The following is a 13,674-nucleotide window of genomic DNA, read 5'->3' as shown; positions in this document are numbered from 1 at the left end:
TCCTTTCAGTCTGTAGACTACAGTATTGCACTGGCACAGTGGCATGTACAGTGGTGCTTGAAAGTTTGTGAACCCTTTAGAATTTTCTATATTTCTGCATAAATATGACCTAAAACATCATCAGATTTTCACACAAGTCCTAAAAGTAGATCAACAGAACCCAGTTAAACAAATGAGACAAAAATATTATACTTGGTCATTTATTTATTGATGAAAATGATCCAATATTACATATCTGTGAGTAGCAAAAGTATGTGAACCTCTAGGATTAGCAGTTAATTTGAAGGTGAAATTAGAGTCAGGTGTTTTCAATCAATGGGATGACAATCAGGTGTGAGTGGGCACCCTGTTTTATTTAAAGAACAAGGATCTATCAAAGTCTGATCTTCACAACACATGTTTGTGGAAGTGTATTATGGCACGAAAAAAGGAGATTTCTGAGGACCTCAGAAAAAGCGTTGTTGATGCTCATCAGGCTGGAAAAGGTTACAAAACCATCTCTAAAGAGTTTGGACTCCACCAATCTACAGTCAGACAGATTGTGTACAAATGGAGGAAATTCAAGACCATTGTTACCCTCCCAGGAGTGGTTGACCAACAAAGATCACTCAGAGAGCAAGGCATGTAATAGTCGGCGAGGTCACAAAGGACCCCAGGGTAACTTCTAAGCAACTGAAGGCCTCTCTCACATTGGCTAATGTTAATGTTCATGAGTCCACCATCAGGAGAACACTGAACAACAATGGTGTGCATAGCAGGTTTGGAAGGAGAAAGCCACTGCTCTCTAAAAAGAATATTGCTCCTCATCTGCAGTTTGCTAAAGATCACGTGGACAAGCCAGAAGGCTATTGGAAAAATGTTTTGTGGACGGATGAGACCAAAATAGAACTTTTTGGTTTAAATGAGAAGCGTTATGTTTGGGGAAAGGAAAACACTGCATTCCAGCATAAGAACCTTATCCCATCTGTGAAACATGGTGGTGGTAGTGTCATAGTTTGGGCCTGTTTTGCTGCATCTGGGCCAGGACAGCTTGCCATCATTGATGGAACAATGAATTCTGAATTATAGCAGCGAATTCTAAAGGAAAATGGTCAGGACATCTGTCCATGAACTGAATCTCAAGAGAAGGTGGGTCATGCAGCAAGACAACGACCCTAAGCACACAAGTTGTTCTACCAAAGAATGGTTAAAGAAGAATAAAGTTAATATTTTGGAATGGCCAATTCAAAGTCCTGACCTTAATCCAATCGAAATGTTGTGGAAGGACCTGAAGCGAACAGTTCATGTGAGGAAACCCACCAACATCCCAGAGTTGAAGCTGTTCTGTATGGAGGAAGGGGCTAAAATTCCTCCAAGCCGGTGTGCAGGACTGATCAACATTTACTGGAAACGTTTATTTGCAGTTATAGCTGCACAAGGGGGTCACACCAGATACTGAAAGCAAAGGTTCACATACTTTTGCTACTCACAGATATGTAATATTGGATCATTTTCTTCAATAAATAAATGACCAAGTATAATATTTTTGTCTCATTTGTTTAACTGGGTTCTCTTTATCTACTTTTAGGACTTGTGTGAAAATCTGATGATGTTTTAGGTCATATTTATGCAGAAATATAGAAAATTCTAAAGGGTTCACAAACTTTCAAGCACCACTGTACATAATTGTATCTGCCAAATAGTAAATTCACATTCATGACAATGTTTCCTGAATCGGATTATACTATTAGCCACTGTCATAGACTAGTTTCACAGTTCTAATGTTTTCATGCTTTTGGGTACAGTTTGGATGCTACACAACATTACAGATTTGATACAGCATGCATGCTTGGTGTTATAACTATGCATCCAATTTCAGTTCTGACTGATGGTTTGGTTAGATTAAAATGGGGATAGCGCCAAAAAGAAAAAAAGAAAAACAACAAAAGAGTGAACCGTTGGAAGGACTAACGTCCAGCTGGAGCACTCACCCTACCTAATTAGGGAGCTCATACACTGAGTTTTCTTTACTACAATTTTCAAACACTGTCAACGCACCTCAAACACCCATACTCACCAAACTGAAGTTAAACCAAAAAAGAAGGAACCAGAAAGCTGTAATGAAAAAAAAAAATCTAGGGGAAAACCAGCAAAACAACAACAACAACAAAATGGGGAACAAAACTTGGGAAACAAAATTTAGTCTTTTGTTGATTTTCCTATTGCAAACAATTTGTTGTGGAGGTTGGTCCTCTCTCCCATTGTTACATTTTTGTTCTGTTTGATGTTTTGGTAGTCATGGTTGTTTTGATGGGCGGCATGGTGGTGTAGTGGTTAGCGCTGTCGCCTCACAGCAAGAAGGTCCGGGTTCGAGCCCCGTGGCCGGCGAGGGCCTTTCTGTGCGGAGTTTGCATGTTCTCCCCGTGTCCGCGTGGGTTTCCTCCGGGTGCTCCGGTTTCCCCCACAGTCCAAAGACATGCAGGTTAGGTTAACTGGTGACTCTAAATTGACCGTAGGTGTGAATGTGAGTGTGAATGGTTGTCTGTGTCTCTGTGTCAGCCCTGTGATGACCTGGCAACTTGTCCAGGGTGTACCCCGCCTTTCGCCCGTAGTCAGCTGGGATAGGCTCCAGCTTGCCTGCGACCCTGTAGAAGGATAAAGCGGCTAGAGATAATGAGATGAGATGAATGAGGTTGTTTTGATGGCAGGCCAGATGAGCTACTATGTCCTTGATGTTCTGGTTTGCATTACTGGTATTGATTTTTGGATTTTTGCCCTTTGTCTATGCTTCTGACTATTGCCTGTTCTTTGATGCTGACATTGCTTTATGATTTGGATTTGTTTACCTGCATGCTTCAGTAAACCCTCTACTGCACTTACATCCATCTGTCACTTGCATTCCTGACACCTCCTTTTTACATTATTTCACAGGATATTTTTGGGATGTCACTCATTTTAGTCATATTTCCTGTCTGATAATGATAAAGGGAAGGATGCACACATTCACTTGTTATGTCTCAGAAGAAACCTCCTCTGCACTTCCTGTAACTATACAGGGCCCAACAGTACCTATTGTTGAATTCTTAATTCTTGGGGACCATAATCTTTCAGGATTGGACATGACAGTCTTGGAGGCTCAACAGAAACAAAGTCTAGCTCAGGCAATGTTAGCCTAATGCTGCAACTCCATGATTGAGACCATGCTCACCTCCACTATACAAGTTCAGACAGGGCCAGGCATGTTATCACATCAGCAGAGATTATCAACTGGAAACTTGGCCATCTTCCAAGGTTTGCACAACACTGGGACCAGGAAGAAGTAAGGTAAATCACTGCACATACTTTTCAGAGTAGTAAGTCCATTTTCTAAATCTTTACTTGTGGGAAACTGCTTGTATTCAGTGCACCATCCTCTATGTGGAGGCCACTAGCTTGCCAGAATTGAGGAGAGCATTATAGTGTGTGTGGGTGTCTGAGTGTTTCACATAGATGAAGGTGAGGTAATTGATCAAATTGTTGCATGGAACTACTCAGGATTCCCAGTCATGGCAGAGCACAAAGTTGATTTGAGATTTTACCCCTTATGCTCAGAAAGAGTAGAGTCTTCAGTGTTTACTCTTTATTTACAAGTTTATGACTGGCATGCTGTATCTCTGCATTCCACATTCGTCCTTTTCTGATTGTTCTCACACTTTCATACGTCCGAGTTTCCTTCTACCATTCTGTCATTGTTATTAAGCATGCACTGTCGTATGTATTCTAATTGAAAGAGACAGTATGAACACTCTGATTGCTAATTAGATCATCAGGTTTCCTTTTATATTTTAACTCCATTCCTATTTGCACATAATATTATTAAATTCAAATAATTATGTGTTGTGGAGGAATACTGATGCTTGATCCTGATAAGCTTCTACTGCCATAGCTCATCTCACCCTTTTGATCCATCTAATTCATACTGATGCTCTACTGTTTGGAGATTTTTGCGCTTGAGACTGTACCCTCTGTTGTTTGGTCTTATGTGCATTGTACCTTGTAATCATAAACACTGTCCTGTGTTCATTCGCATCCAGAACAACCTTCAACAATCTTGTATATTGTATGTACAATAACTGCCCACTTTATTAGAAGCACCTTTACACCTGCTGACTCATGCAATTATCCATTCAGCCAATCAAGTGGCAGCAGTATAATGCATAAAATCATGAAGATACAAATCAAGACCTTCAGTTAATGTTCATCAAATATCAGAATTGGGAAAATTACACAGAATAGTATGGGGGGGGAATCAGTGAGCGGCAGTTTCACAGCCAAAAATGCCTTGTTGCCTTGTTTGAACTGACAGAAAGTGTTTGATAACTCAAATAATTACTCTTTACAACTGTGGTGAGCAGAAAAGAGGCAGATGGGCTGTAACAGCAGACGATGCATATTGCCAGCCAAGAACATAAATCCAAGGCTACCTTGGGCACAGGCTCACCAAAACTGGACGTTTGAAGAGTGGAAAAATGCTACCTAATCTTATTCCAATCATCAATTTTTCTGAGACACTCAAGATTGTTTTGCATGAAAATCCCAGATGATCAGCAATGAATCAGTAATTTCTGAAATACTCGAACCAGCCAGACTGCCAACAACAACCATGCAAATGTTAACAGTAGATTCAGCTCTTGACCATATCTGAACGACTTTTTTTTTTGTAGATGTGCAGGTGTTCTTATTAAGGTTTATGCTTTATAATTATACTATAATCATCTGGCATCACTCAGAAGAGGATAAGTTCTACTTTCAATGTTTCATCGAAAATAGTGCAAAAAACAAAATCCAACATGTCAAATGGTGAAACAGAAATTTTATTTTTTGTAAAAGATATGCTCTTTTTATACCTAATCATGTTACTGACCTGTTGCCAGTTAACCTAATAAGTTTTGAAATGTTTCACCAGGTGGTTTTATTTTTTAACATTACACAGCTTTTTCAGTCTTTTGTTGCTCGTCTCAAATTTTTTGAAACGTGTTGCTGGTATCATATTCAAAAAGAGCATATATATTTTTCAAACAACAAAAGAAATTCTCAGTTTCAACATTTAATATGTTGTCTTTGTACTATTTTCAGTGAAATGTAGGGTTTGGAAATCATCACCTTCTGTTTTTATTTATATTTTACAGTGTCCCAACTTTTTTGGCAATGGGGTTATACATCTGGATTTCTGTAAAGCTGTTTTGTGACAAAGTCTATTGTTAAAAGCATTGTACAAATAAAATTTAATTAAAAATGGATTATGTTAATGTATTGTCACCTCTTTCATATCCATGTACATGTTATAATGATTAAGAGAGCAGATAAGACCTGAATAATAATAAAAAAATCTTTGGAGAACACACCTTAACTGTAATGAAGGAGACTATCAAAAGAATCCAGCTTCTCTTGCTAGACCAGTTATTACTGAAATAGTTGCGGAAGAGCGACAGAAGGACAAAAAACAGAGGGAGGGATAAGATGAACGTCTGGAAGCCATACTGGAGAGAGTGTAAAACTGAAGATGGCTACCTGAGGACGATTGATGCCACTAAACCCAGGTAATCTAGTGTTCATATCTCAACTTGAGGATTCTGAACACTGCATGTGTGTGTGTTTGGATGAGAAATGTGTTAATGCAGGTGGGATGCCAGTGCAGCAATGTACAGATACGGTATGTGTATGGTGTATAGAGATTTGAAGATGATGTGTGTTTGACAGGGATTTAAAGAAGCTACTTTATGTGCATGAGTTAGAGACAGAGACTTTCCATATTTTGCCTGGAAAATGTAGTTATTCTTCAGTAAAGCCAATGTTTTCGTAGGTAATGATGTCAGTTATGAGTGGGTTGTTGTGTGTCATCTCTTTAAACGTGTGTGTGTGGTTAGTGAATCATACATTTATTCTTTAAAGGCAAAATGTTTACATTTAACTTAATGTGAATCACTTGGTATTTAACCATTTAAACTAGAAGACTAGATTAAAAAAAACTACTGGAGATTATGTAATATAAGAATATAGCATGTATGGGATGTGTCATTAGTTAGTATATTTTATTCAAGTTTTTTTTTTTTTAATTTTCAAAGTATCTAATCATAAAATTTGATATTGGGTTTACCGGACTATGTGCAATAGTTATACAGTATGCAGCAGTTTTATGATGAAAGACAGTGGAACAAATTTTTGTTCAAATGTGCATTCTGAATATACAGGTGAATGACAATAAAGTTATCTATCTATCTATCTATCTATCTATCTATCTATCTATCTATCTATCTATCTATCTATCTATCTATCTATCTATCTATCTATCTATCTATCTACAGTGGTGCTTGAAAGTTTGTGAACCCTTTAGAATTTTCTATATTTCTGCATAAATATGACCTAAAATGTCATCAGATTTTCACACAAGTCCTAAAAGTAGATCAAGACAACCCAGTTAAACAAATTAAACAAAAATATTATACTTGGTCATTTATTTATTGAGGAAAATGATCCAATATTACATATCTGTGAGTGGCAAAAGTATGTGAACCTCTAGGATTAGCAGTCAATTTGAAGGTGAAATTCGAGTCAGGTGTTTTCAATCAATGGGATGACAATCAGGTGTGAGTGGGCACCCTGTTTTATTTAAAGAACAGGGATCTATCAAAGTCTGATCTTCACAACACATGTTTGTGGAAGTGTATCATGGCATGGACAAAGGAGATTTCTGAGGATCTCAGAAAAAGTGTTGTTGATGCTCATCAGGCTGGAAAAGGTTACAAAACCATCTCTAAAGAGTTTGGACTCCACCAATCCACAGTCAGACAGATTGTGTACAAATGGAGGAAATTCAAGACCATTGTTACCCTCCCCAAGAGTGGTCGACCAAAAAAGACCACTTCAAGAGCAAGGTGTGTAATAGTCGGCGAGGTCACAAAGAACCCCAGGGTAACTTCTAAGCAACTGAAGGCCTCTCTGACATTAGCCAATGTTACTGTTCACGAGTCCACCATCAGGAGAACATTGAACAACAATGGTGTGCATGGCAAGGTTGCAAGGAGAAAGCCACTGCTCTCCAAAAAGAACATTGCTCCTCATCTGCAGTTTGCTAAAGATCATGTGGACAAGCCAGAAGTCTATTGGAAAAATGTTTTGTGGACAGATGAGACCAAAATAGAACTTTTTGGTTTAAATGAGAAGCATTATGTTTGGAGAAAGGAAAACACTGCATTCCAGCTTAAGAACATTATCCCATCTGTGAAACATGGTGGTGGTAGTATCATGGTTTGGGCCCATTTTGCTGCATCTTGGCCAGGACGGCTTGCCATCATTGATGGAACAATGAATTCTGAATTATACCAGCAAATTCTAAAGGAAAATGTCAGGACATCTGTCCATGAACTGAATCTCAAGAGAAGGTGGGTCATGCAGCAAGACAACAACTCTAAGCACACAAGTCGTTCTACCAAAGAATGGTTAAAGAAGAATAAAGTTAACGTTTTGTAATGGCCAAGTCAAAGTCCTGACCTTAATCCAATCGAAATGTGGAAGGACCTCAAGTGAGCAGCTCGTATGAGGAAACCCACCAACATCCTAGAGTTGAAGCTGTTCTGTATGGAGGAACGGGCTAAAATTCCTTCGAGCCGGTGTGCAGGACTGATCAACAGTTACCGGAAACGTTTAGTTGCAGTTATTGCTGCACAAGGGGGTCACACCAGATACTGAAAGCAAAGGTTCACATACTTTTACCACTCACAGATACGTAATATTGGATCATTTTCCTCAATAAATAAATTACCAAGTATCATAATTTTGTCTCATTTGTTTAACTGGGTTCTCTTTATCTACTTTTAGGACTTGTGTGAAAATCTGATGATGTTTTAGGTCATATTTATGTAGAAATATAGAAAATTCTAAAGGGTTCACAAACTTTCAAGCACCACTCTATCTATCTATCTATCTATCTATCTATCTATCTATCTATCTATCTATCTATCTATCTATCTATCTATCTATCATGGAAATAACTATTTTGTCTGGATACATCAGTTCAAGTAAATTTTGTTGTGTTGATTTGTATGAAAGCCATTAATTGCATAGTTTAGAATCTATAGGGTAGTACAATTTGTTTCTTTCTTATTTTTAGTTGTATTAGACTGACACCTGAAAGATGTTACACTAGAGCTGATTTTCAGTTCGTTTCCATTTGTTACCGTTCCCAGTCTTGCTCAAATCCTGTAAAACTTGTGGCCTGAATAGGTCTACTACTGCATATGCTTTTGAGATCTAACATTTTCCTCTGCAAGGCTATACTGTAAATTGATGTCAGCTATCTCTCTCTCTTGTCTTCTTATCTGACCTAATTTTTTTCAAAAGCATCATGAGCAACAGAGGAAGTGATGCCATGCCACCCAGATAAAGAAGATCTGAATGCCCTGGGGATGGATGAAGGGATGGAGAAACAGAAGGAGGCAGAAAAAGATAAAGAAAATGATGCTGCAGATAGGGTTGGGAGACAAAGTGCAGATGCACTGGTCAGCCACCAGAAGGCAGCAGACAATCATAAATACCACACTGTGGGTTATCAGGTACTTTTCTGTCACATTGACATATAAGAATATGTGTGTCTCAGAACTCTCCTTGCTGAAAAATCCAGTCTAGTCAAACCTGACAGCTGGTAAGTGCTTAAAGGTGGAAGGTGGAACTAGCTGGTGGAAATTACTAGCTTACTTACTGGAAGGTAGAACTTACTAGTTGGCAAGTGGTCTACCAGCTTCACTAGCTTTCGGCAGCTGAGCAGACCATACTAGCTTTTTCATCAAGGATGCACTTTGTACTCTATTGTATACTATTTGTTTGAATATGTAGTACCTCAATTTTATATGGTGCTAATGTACAAATGACAAATTACTGTGCGGTACCTCCTGTCATTCAGCATTAACAAACGTCCAAGAAACAACTGACAATTTTCAAAGTTTGGTTTATATTAATTTGTTGTTTATGTACACTACACAGTAGAACACAATTGACAGTAAAATACATGGATGGTGTGGCTCCATGCCTTTTCATTCTCTAGAAATGAAGCCAAAATTTCTTAACCATGTTATCAAATTTGCAGCCAGAGTTTGGACAGTAGGGACTTTCTGCTGCTATCTGGAGCCAGAGTTTGCATAGTAAGGACAAGAAATCAGGTACACCTGCTCATTTGGTCAGTCCATCTCCTTCTCCCAATACCAAGGTCCAGCATGTTGCTGAGGCTGTCAATCACTTAATTCCCAAGTGTATGTGACCTTCTTATGATATAGTAGATTAACCTATTAAAGACTAATTTATGGGGAGAAGTAAAAACGTGCAGATATCAGCCTAGGGAAAACTAACTGTTCCATAGAGACACTTTAGCTAGAAAGACAGTTTAGATGAGAAAAGCGACATAGAAAATAGTTTATTTTGCAATAGAAACACATGGGGACAGACAGGGCTACACATTGTGCTGCAGCCAGCCAGCAGGGGCTCTAGACCTGTGGTCGCTTCACTTTTGTGGTCTAGGTTTTTTTTTTTAAGTCATTGGTAGAGCACGTGTTCAGCTTTTCTTCAAAATTGAAACAGCAGTGCCATCTGGTGGTTCCACCCCTTCTGCCACGTATGGCAAACTGTTGTTCTCTAATCTTAGAAGAACTCATTTCTAAACGTATTGAGATAATCCTGCACAAACTCTTACTGAGTTTGCCAGTGTGAACACAACTAAACTAAAGATATGCACAATTATTTTTTTAAATAAAAATGAGATGTAGCTCAGGGCAGCATGGTGATGTAGTGGTTAGCAGTATTGCCTCACAGCAAGAAGGTTCTGGGTTCGAGCCCAGTGGCCGATGGGGGCCTTTTTATGTGGAGTTTTCATGTTGTCTGAGTGGGTTTCCTCTGGGTGCTCTGGTTTCCCCCACAGTCCAAAGGCATGCAGGTTAGGCTAATTGGTGGCTCTAAATTGACTGCATGTGTGAATGTGAATGGTTGTTTGTCTCTATGTGTCAGCCTTGTGATGACCTGGCGACTTGTCCAGGGTGTACTCCGCCTCTCGCCCATAGTCAGCTGGGATAGGCTCCAGCTTGCCTGCGACCCTGTACAGGATAAGCGGCTACAGATAATGGATGGAGATGTAGCTCATGACTTATTTTTATGTTGGGATATCCTAAAAAAAATGTACTGCTGAAGATCAGCCCCTCGTAAGACCTTTTGTTGGGTTCAGAATTTTCCTTACTAGTAAAATATAATTACTACATTACTTCCTTCTTAATTTCACTGTACCTACACGAATAAAACAAAAACCAGAATAAGCTTGGAGTTCATGTGTGCAACTACTTAGTATATAATATTTTGGTACTATAGCAGAGAACATGCTTTCAATACTCAATCACATTCATGTATGAGTAAAATAACAGGATAGACTCTGGATAGTGTTCCTGGGATAGGCTCTGGATGGTATTTTCTGGATAGACTCCATATAGCACCATGGGTTAAATTCCAGATACAGGTAGTCGTCGACTTACAGGTAGTGTTTGGTTACGACTGACCGGTCGTAAACCGATCTGGTCGTAAGTCGGCCTATGTTAAATGAACGTAAGTATATTGTGATGTGTAATGATCTTAAAGTCTTATTTTATCAACATTTTCTTATTTCATTACCTTGGCTCATTATTTGGTTTAAGTCAAACACTGCATGCTACACTGCGTACAGTACAATTCGTTTAATATGTACAAAACAAAAAATACAAAATACAGGTGTGAAAAATAGAAAACATTTTAGTTTGAAACATACCATAATACAAATGTAAAACATAGCAAAATACAAAATTTAGTGACCGCTGGCATCACTGGTGCTTGGCTGTGGGTCATCTATGTCATCATCAGCTGTTGCAGCGCTCGGACTGGCGGGAGCATTTGCTCGTTTCATAAACCAGGAGCTGGGGTGGAAACTGTATGATGGAGTGCGCGAGGGAGCGCGAGAGAGACTGTGCATGTGCCTGGAGCTGGGGCGGAAACTGTATAACGGAGTGCGTGAAGGAGCGCGAGAGAGACTGCGCATGTACCTGGAGCTGGGGCAGAAACTGTTGTACGCGGCGAGAGGCGCTGCCGGGAGCTGGGGTGGAAACTGTCGTACGCTCAGCTAGCTCAGCTGGGAAACACTTGCCAGTCATAACCAGACAGTCGTAAAGTCGATCGGTCGTAAGTCGCGTAGGTCGTAAGTCGACGACTACCTGTAATGTTCCTGGGATAGACTTAGAATAGGTGCTTGGGTACTGTGTTTGGGCAAGTGTCCCACAAGGGTCCGTTCTAGGCCTGATCCTCTTTACTATTTATATAAACACCATTTCCTCTGCGGTAGAAAATGGCAAAATTCACCTGTATGCAGATGATAGTTTTATATTGCATGGCACTGACTTTAGTTCAAGCTTGCAAATCTCTTCAGCAGTGTTTCAATACATTGCAAGCCTCTTTTTCCAGTCTGAGATTAGTCTTAAATGCTAACAAAATGTAAGTTATGAAGGTAACTATGGATCTGTGAGACCAAGGGATGACCATCACTATGGTCTAAAAAAGGAATGATCACCTTCGTTCTGCCTATCACCGAGACCATATGTCAACAAAGTCATGTCCATGACCTCCGGAAGCAGAATGACTCATGTTATAAATAGCAGAGATTGCTCCCAGTTCAGCCTCCTACCTTGAGCGCCTCAGGATGGTCCGAGCGACAAGGATAGTGACGGTGATCCCTCGGTCTCACAGATCCATAGTTACCTTCGTAACTTACGATCTGTTTTGACCTTGCTCTGACCGTCACTACGGTCTAAAAAAGGGATGACACATACCAAAAGAGTTGCGAGGAACCCAGAATTAATCATTAGAACCTCGCTCAGTCATGGACATGAGGGCGGCGTCGCCGACCGGAGCTGGGCGAGTTATGTCCACCCTGTAAAATCTGGTAAAAGTGCATGGTGTAGCCCATGAAGCCACTGCACAGATATTGCCTGCTGCCACACCCCTAAGGGCAGCCCAAGACGTAGCTACACTTCTGGTAGAGTGAGCCCTCATGCCCAAAGGGACCAGTATCCCTTGAGCCCTGTAAGCATGGGAAATAACCCCCACCAGCCAATGAGACAGCCTCTGTTTGGAAAGCAGCATAACAGACAAAAAGTTGAGAGTGTGTTCTCCTTAAGGACTGCATACGGGCCAGATAAGCCCTCAAGGCCCTGACTGGGCACAAAGTGAGCAACTTGTCCTGCTCTGCCTATGAGGCAGAGGAAGGCTGGAATTGGGACACCTCCAGAACCTGGTTGATGGACTGTTGATTAAAAACCTTTGGCAGAAAAGCTGGATTTGGCCAAAGCGACACGCAAGTGCCTCCTGCCTGCCACCTTAGACAGTCATCGCTAATGGAGAGAGCACACAACTCTCCAACCTGCTTTGCTGAACAGAGTGCCAAGAGAAAAGCAGTCTTAATGGACAAAGATCGCAAATCTGCATCTGAAATAGGCTCATACGGACCTTCAGTGAGCAATGTTAAGATTGTGGGCAGATCCCAGCTCGGCGCTTGCAAGGCGTGACCTGGATGCAACCGGTGGGCTCCCTTCAAGAACTGGCCAATCAAAGGATGCCTACCCAGGGGTCTGTTGTCTGCGCCCTGGTGAAAGGCTGAAATGGCCGAAGCATAGACCTTTATTGTACTGACTGCCTTGCCTTGATCCAAATGGGACTGCAAGAAGCGTAAAACATGTGGCACAGGGCAAACTGCTGGCTCAAGACCCATGCCGGCACACCAATCTGAAAAGATCCTCCATCTGAGTGCATAGCAAGCTCTAGTAGATGGAGCTCTGGCATTATCGAGTGTTTCTTGAACAGACTTGTCTAGCCGCTCAGTGATGGACTCTGCAGGGGCCAAACCCATAGATGTAGGGCACCTGGGTTCGGATACCAGATCCGCCCATCTGCCTGTGACAGAAGATCCGCTCTGCATGGTAACTGCCATGGCTGACCCTGCAGCAGCCAGAGCAGGTCCGGGAACCAAGGCCTTGATGGCCACCGTGGAGCAACCAGCAGGACTGAGTGTTGGCCTTCTCCGATCCTCCAGAGGACCTGAGCTATGAGAGGGAGTGGAGGAAAAGCATACAACAAGCTTGTTGGCTATTCCTGTGACAGAGCATCCAGGCCCAGACTGCCCCCCCTGCCCCGTGAGGGAGTACCATTCCGGGCAGTGTGTTGTCTCTGCTGATGCAAAGAGATCCACTTGTGCAACACCGTACCGCATCCAGATCTGGCTGATGATGTCTGTGTTCAGTTTCCATTCTCCTGGGAGTGGCCCTGTCCTGGAGAGAATGTTGGCTGCTCTGTTCTCCACACTTGGGATGTGCACTGCCCTCAGTGAAGAGAGTCTTGGCCATGTCCATGTCAGCAACTCCTCCGCCACCTGGAGGCACCGCCGAGACTTCGTGCCCCCTTGGTGATTCACATGATACACCGCTGAGGTGCTGTTCTCACGAGAACATGTTGGTATTGCAACACCGGCAGGAATCTTCAAAGAGCAAGATGGATGGCCTTCAGTTCGAGGATGTTTATGCGCTCCAACATCCACGGGGGTTGCCACATGCCCCTCACCGACCATCCTTCCCAGACAGCTCCCCAGCCTGTCAGGGATGCGTC

The 13,674-nt window shown here is 41.4% G+C and overlaps 1 protein-coding gene across 2 annotated transcripts in view; it reads left to right on the top strand.

Annotated features, from left to right (window-relative positions):
• The first annotated feature begins 5,451 nt into the window (after positions 1-5,451).
• Positions 5,452-13,674, top strand: part of plekhg6 (pleckstrin homology domain containing, family G (with RhoGef domain) member 6) — a 36,593-nt gene continuing 28,370 nt past the window's right edge. For both annotated transcript variants that reach the window (XM_060921972.1, XM_060921971.1), the window contains exons 1-2: positions 5,452-5,558; positions 8,359-8,570. In XM_060921972.1, the coding sequence (XP_060777955.1) occupies positions 8,382-8,570 (189 nt within the window). In that variant the 5' untranslated portion in view covers positions 5,452-5,558; positions 8,359-8,381. The remainder of the gene's footprint in view (positions 5,559-8,358; positions 8,571-13,674) is intronic.

This window comes from Neoarius graeffei, chromosome 5 (assembly GCF_027579695.1).
Source record: "Neoarius graeffei isolate fNeoGra1 chromosome 5, fNeoGra1.pri, whole genome shotgun sequence".
NCBI classification, from domain to species: Eukaryota; Metazoa; Chordata; class Actinopteri; order Siluriformes; family Ariidae; genus Neoarius; species Neoarius graeffei.
The sequence above is the reverse complement of the archived record's forward strand: the minus strand, read 5'-3'. Positions and strand labels throughout refer to the sequence as shown.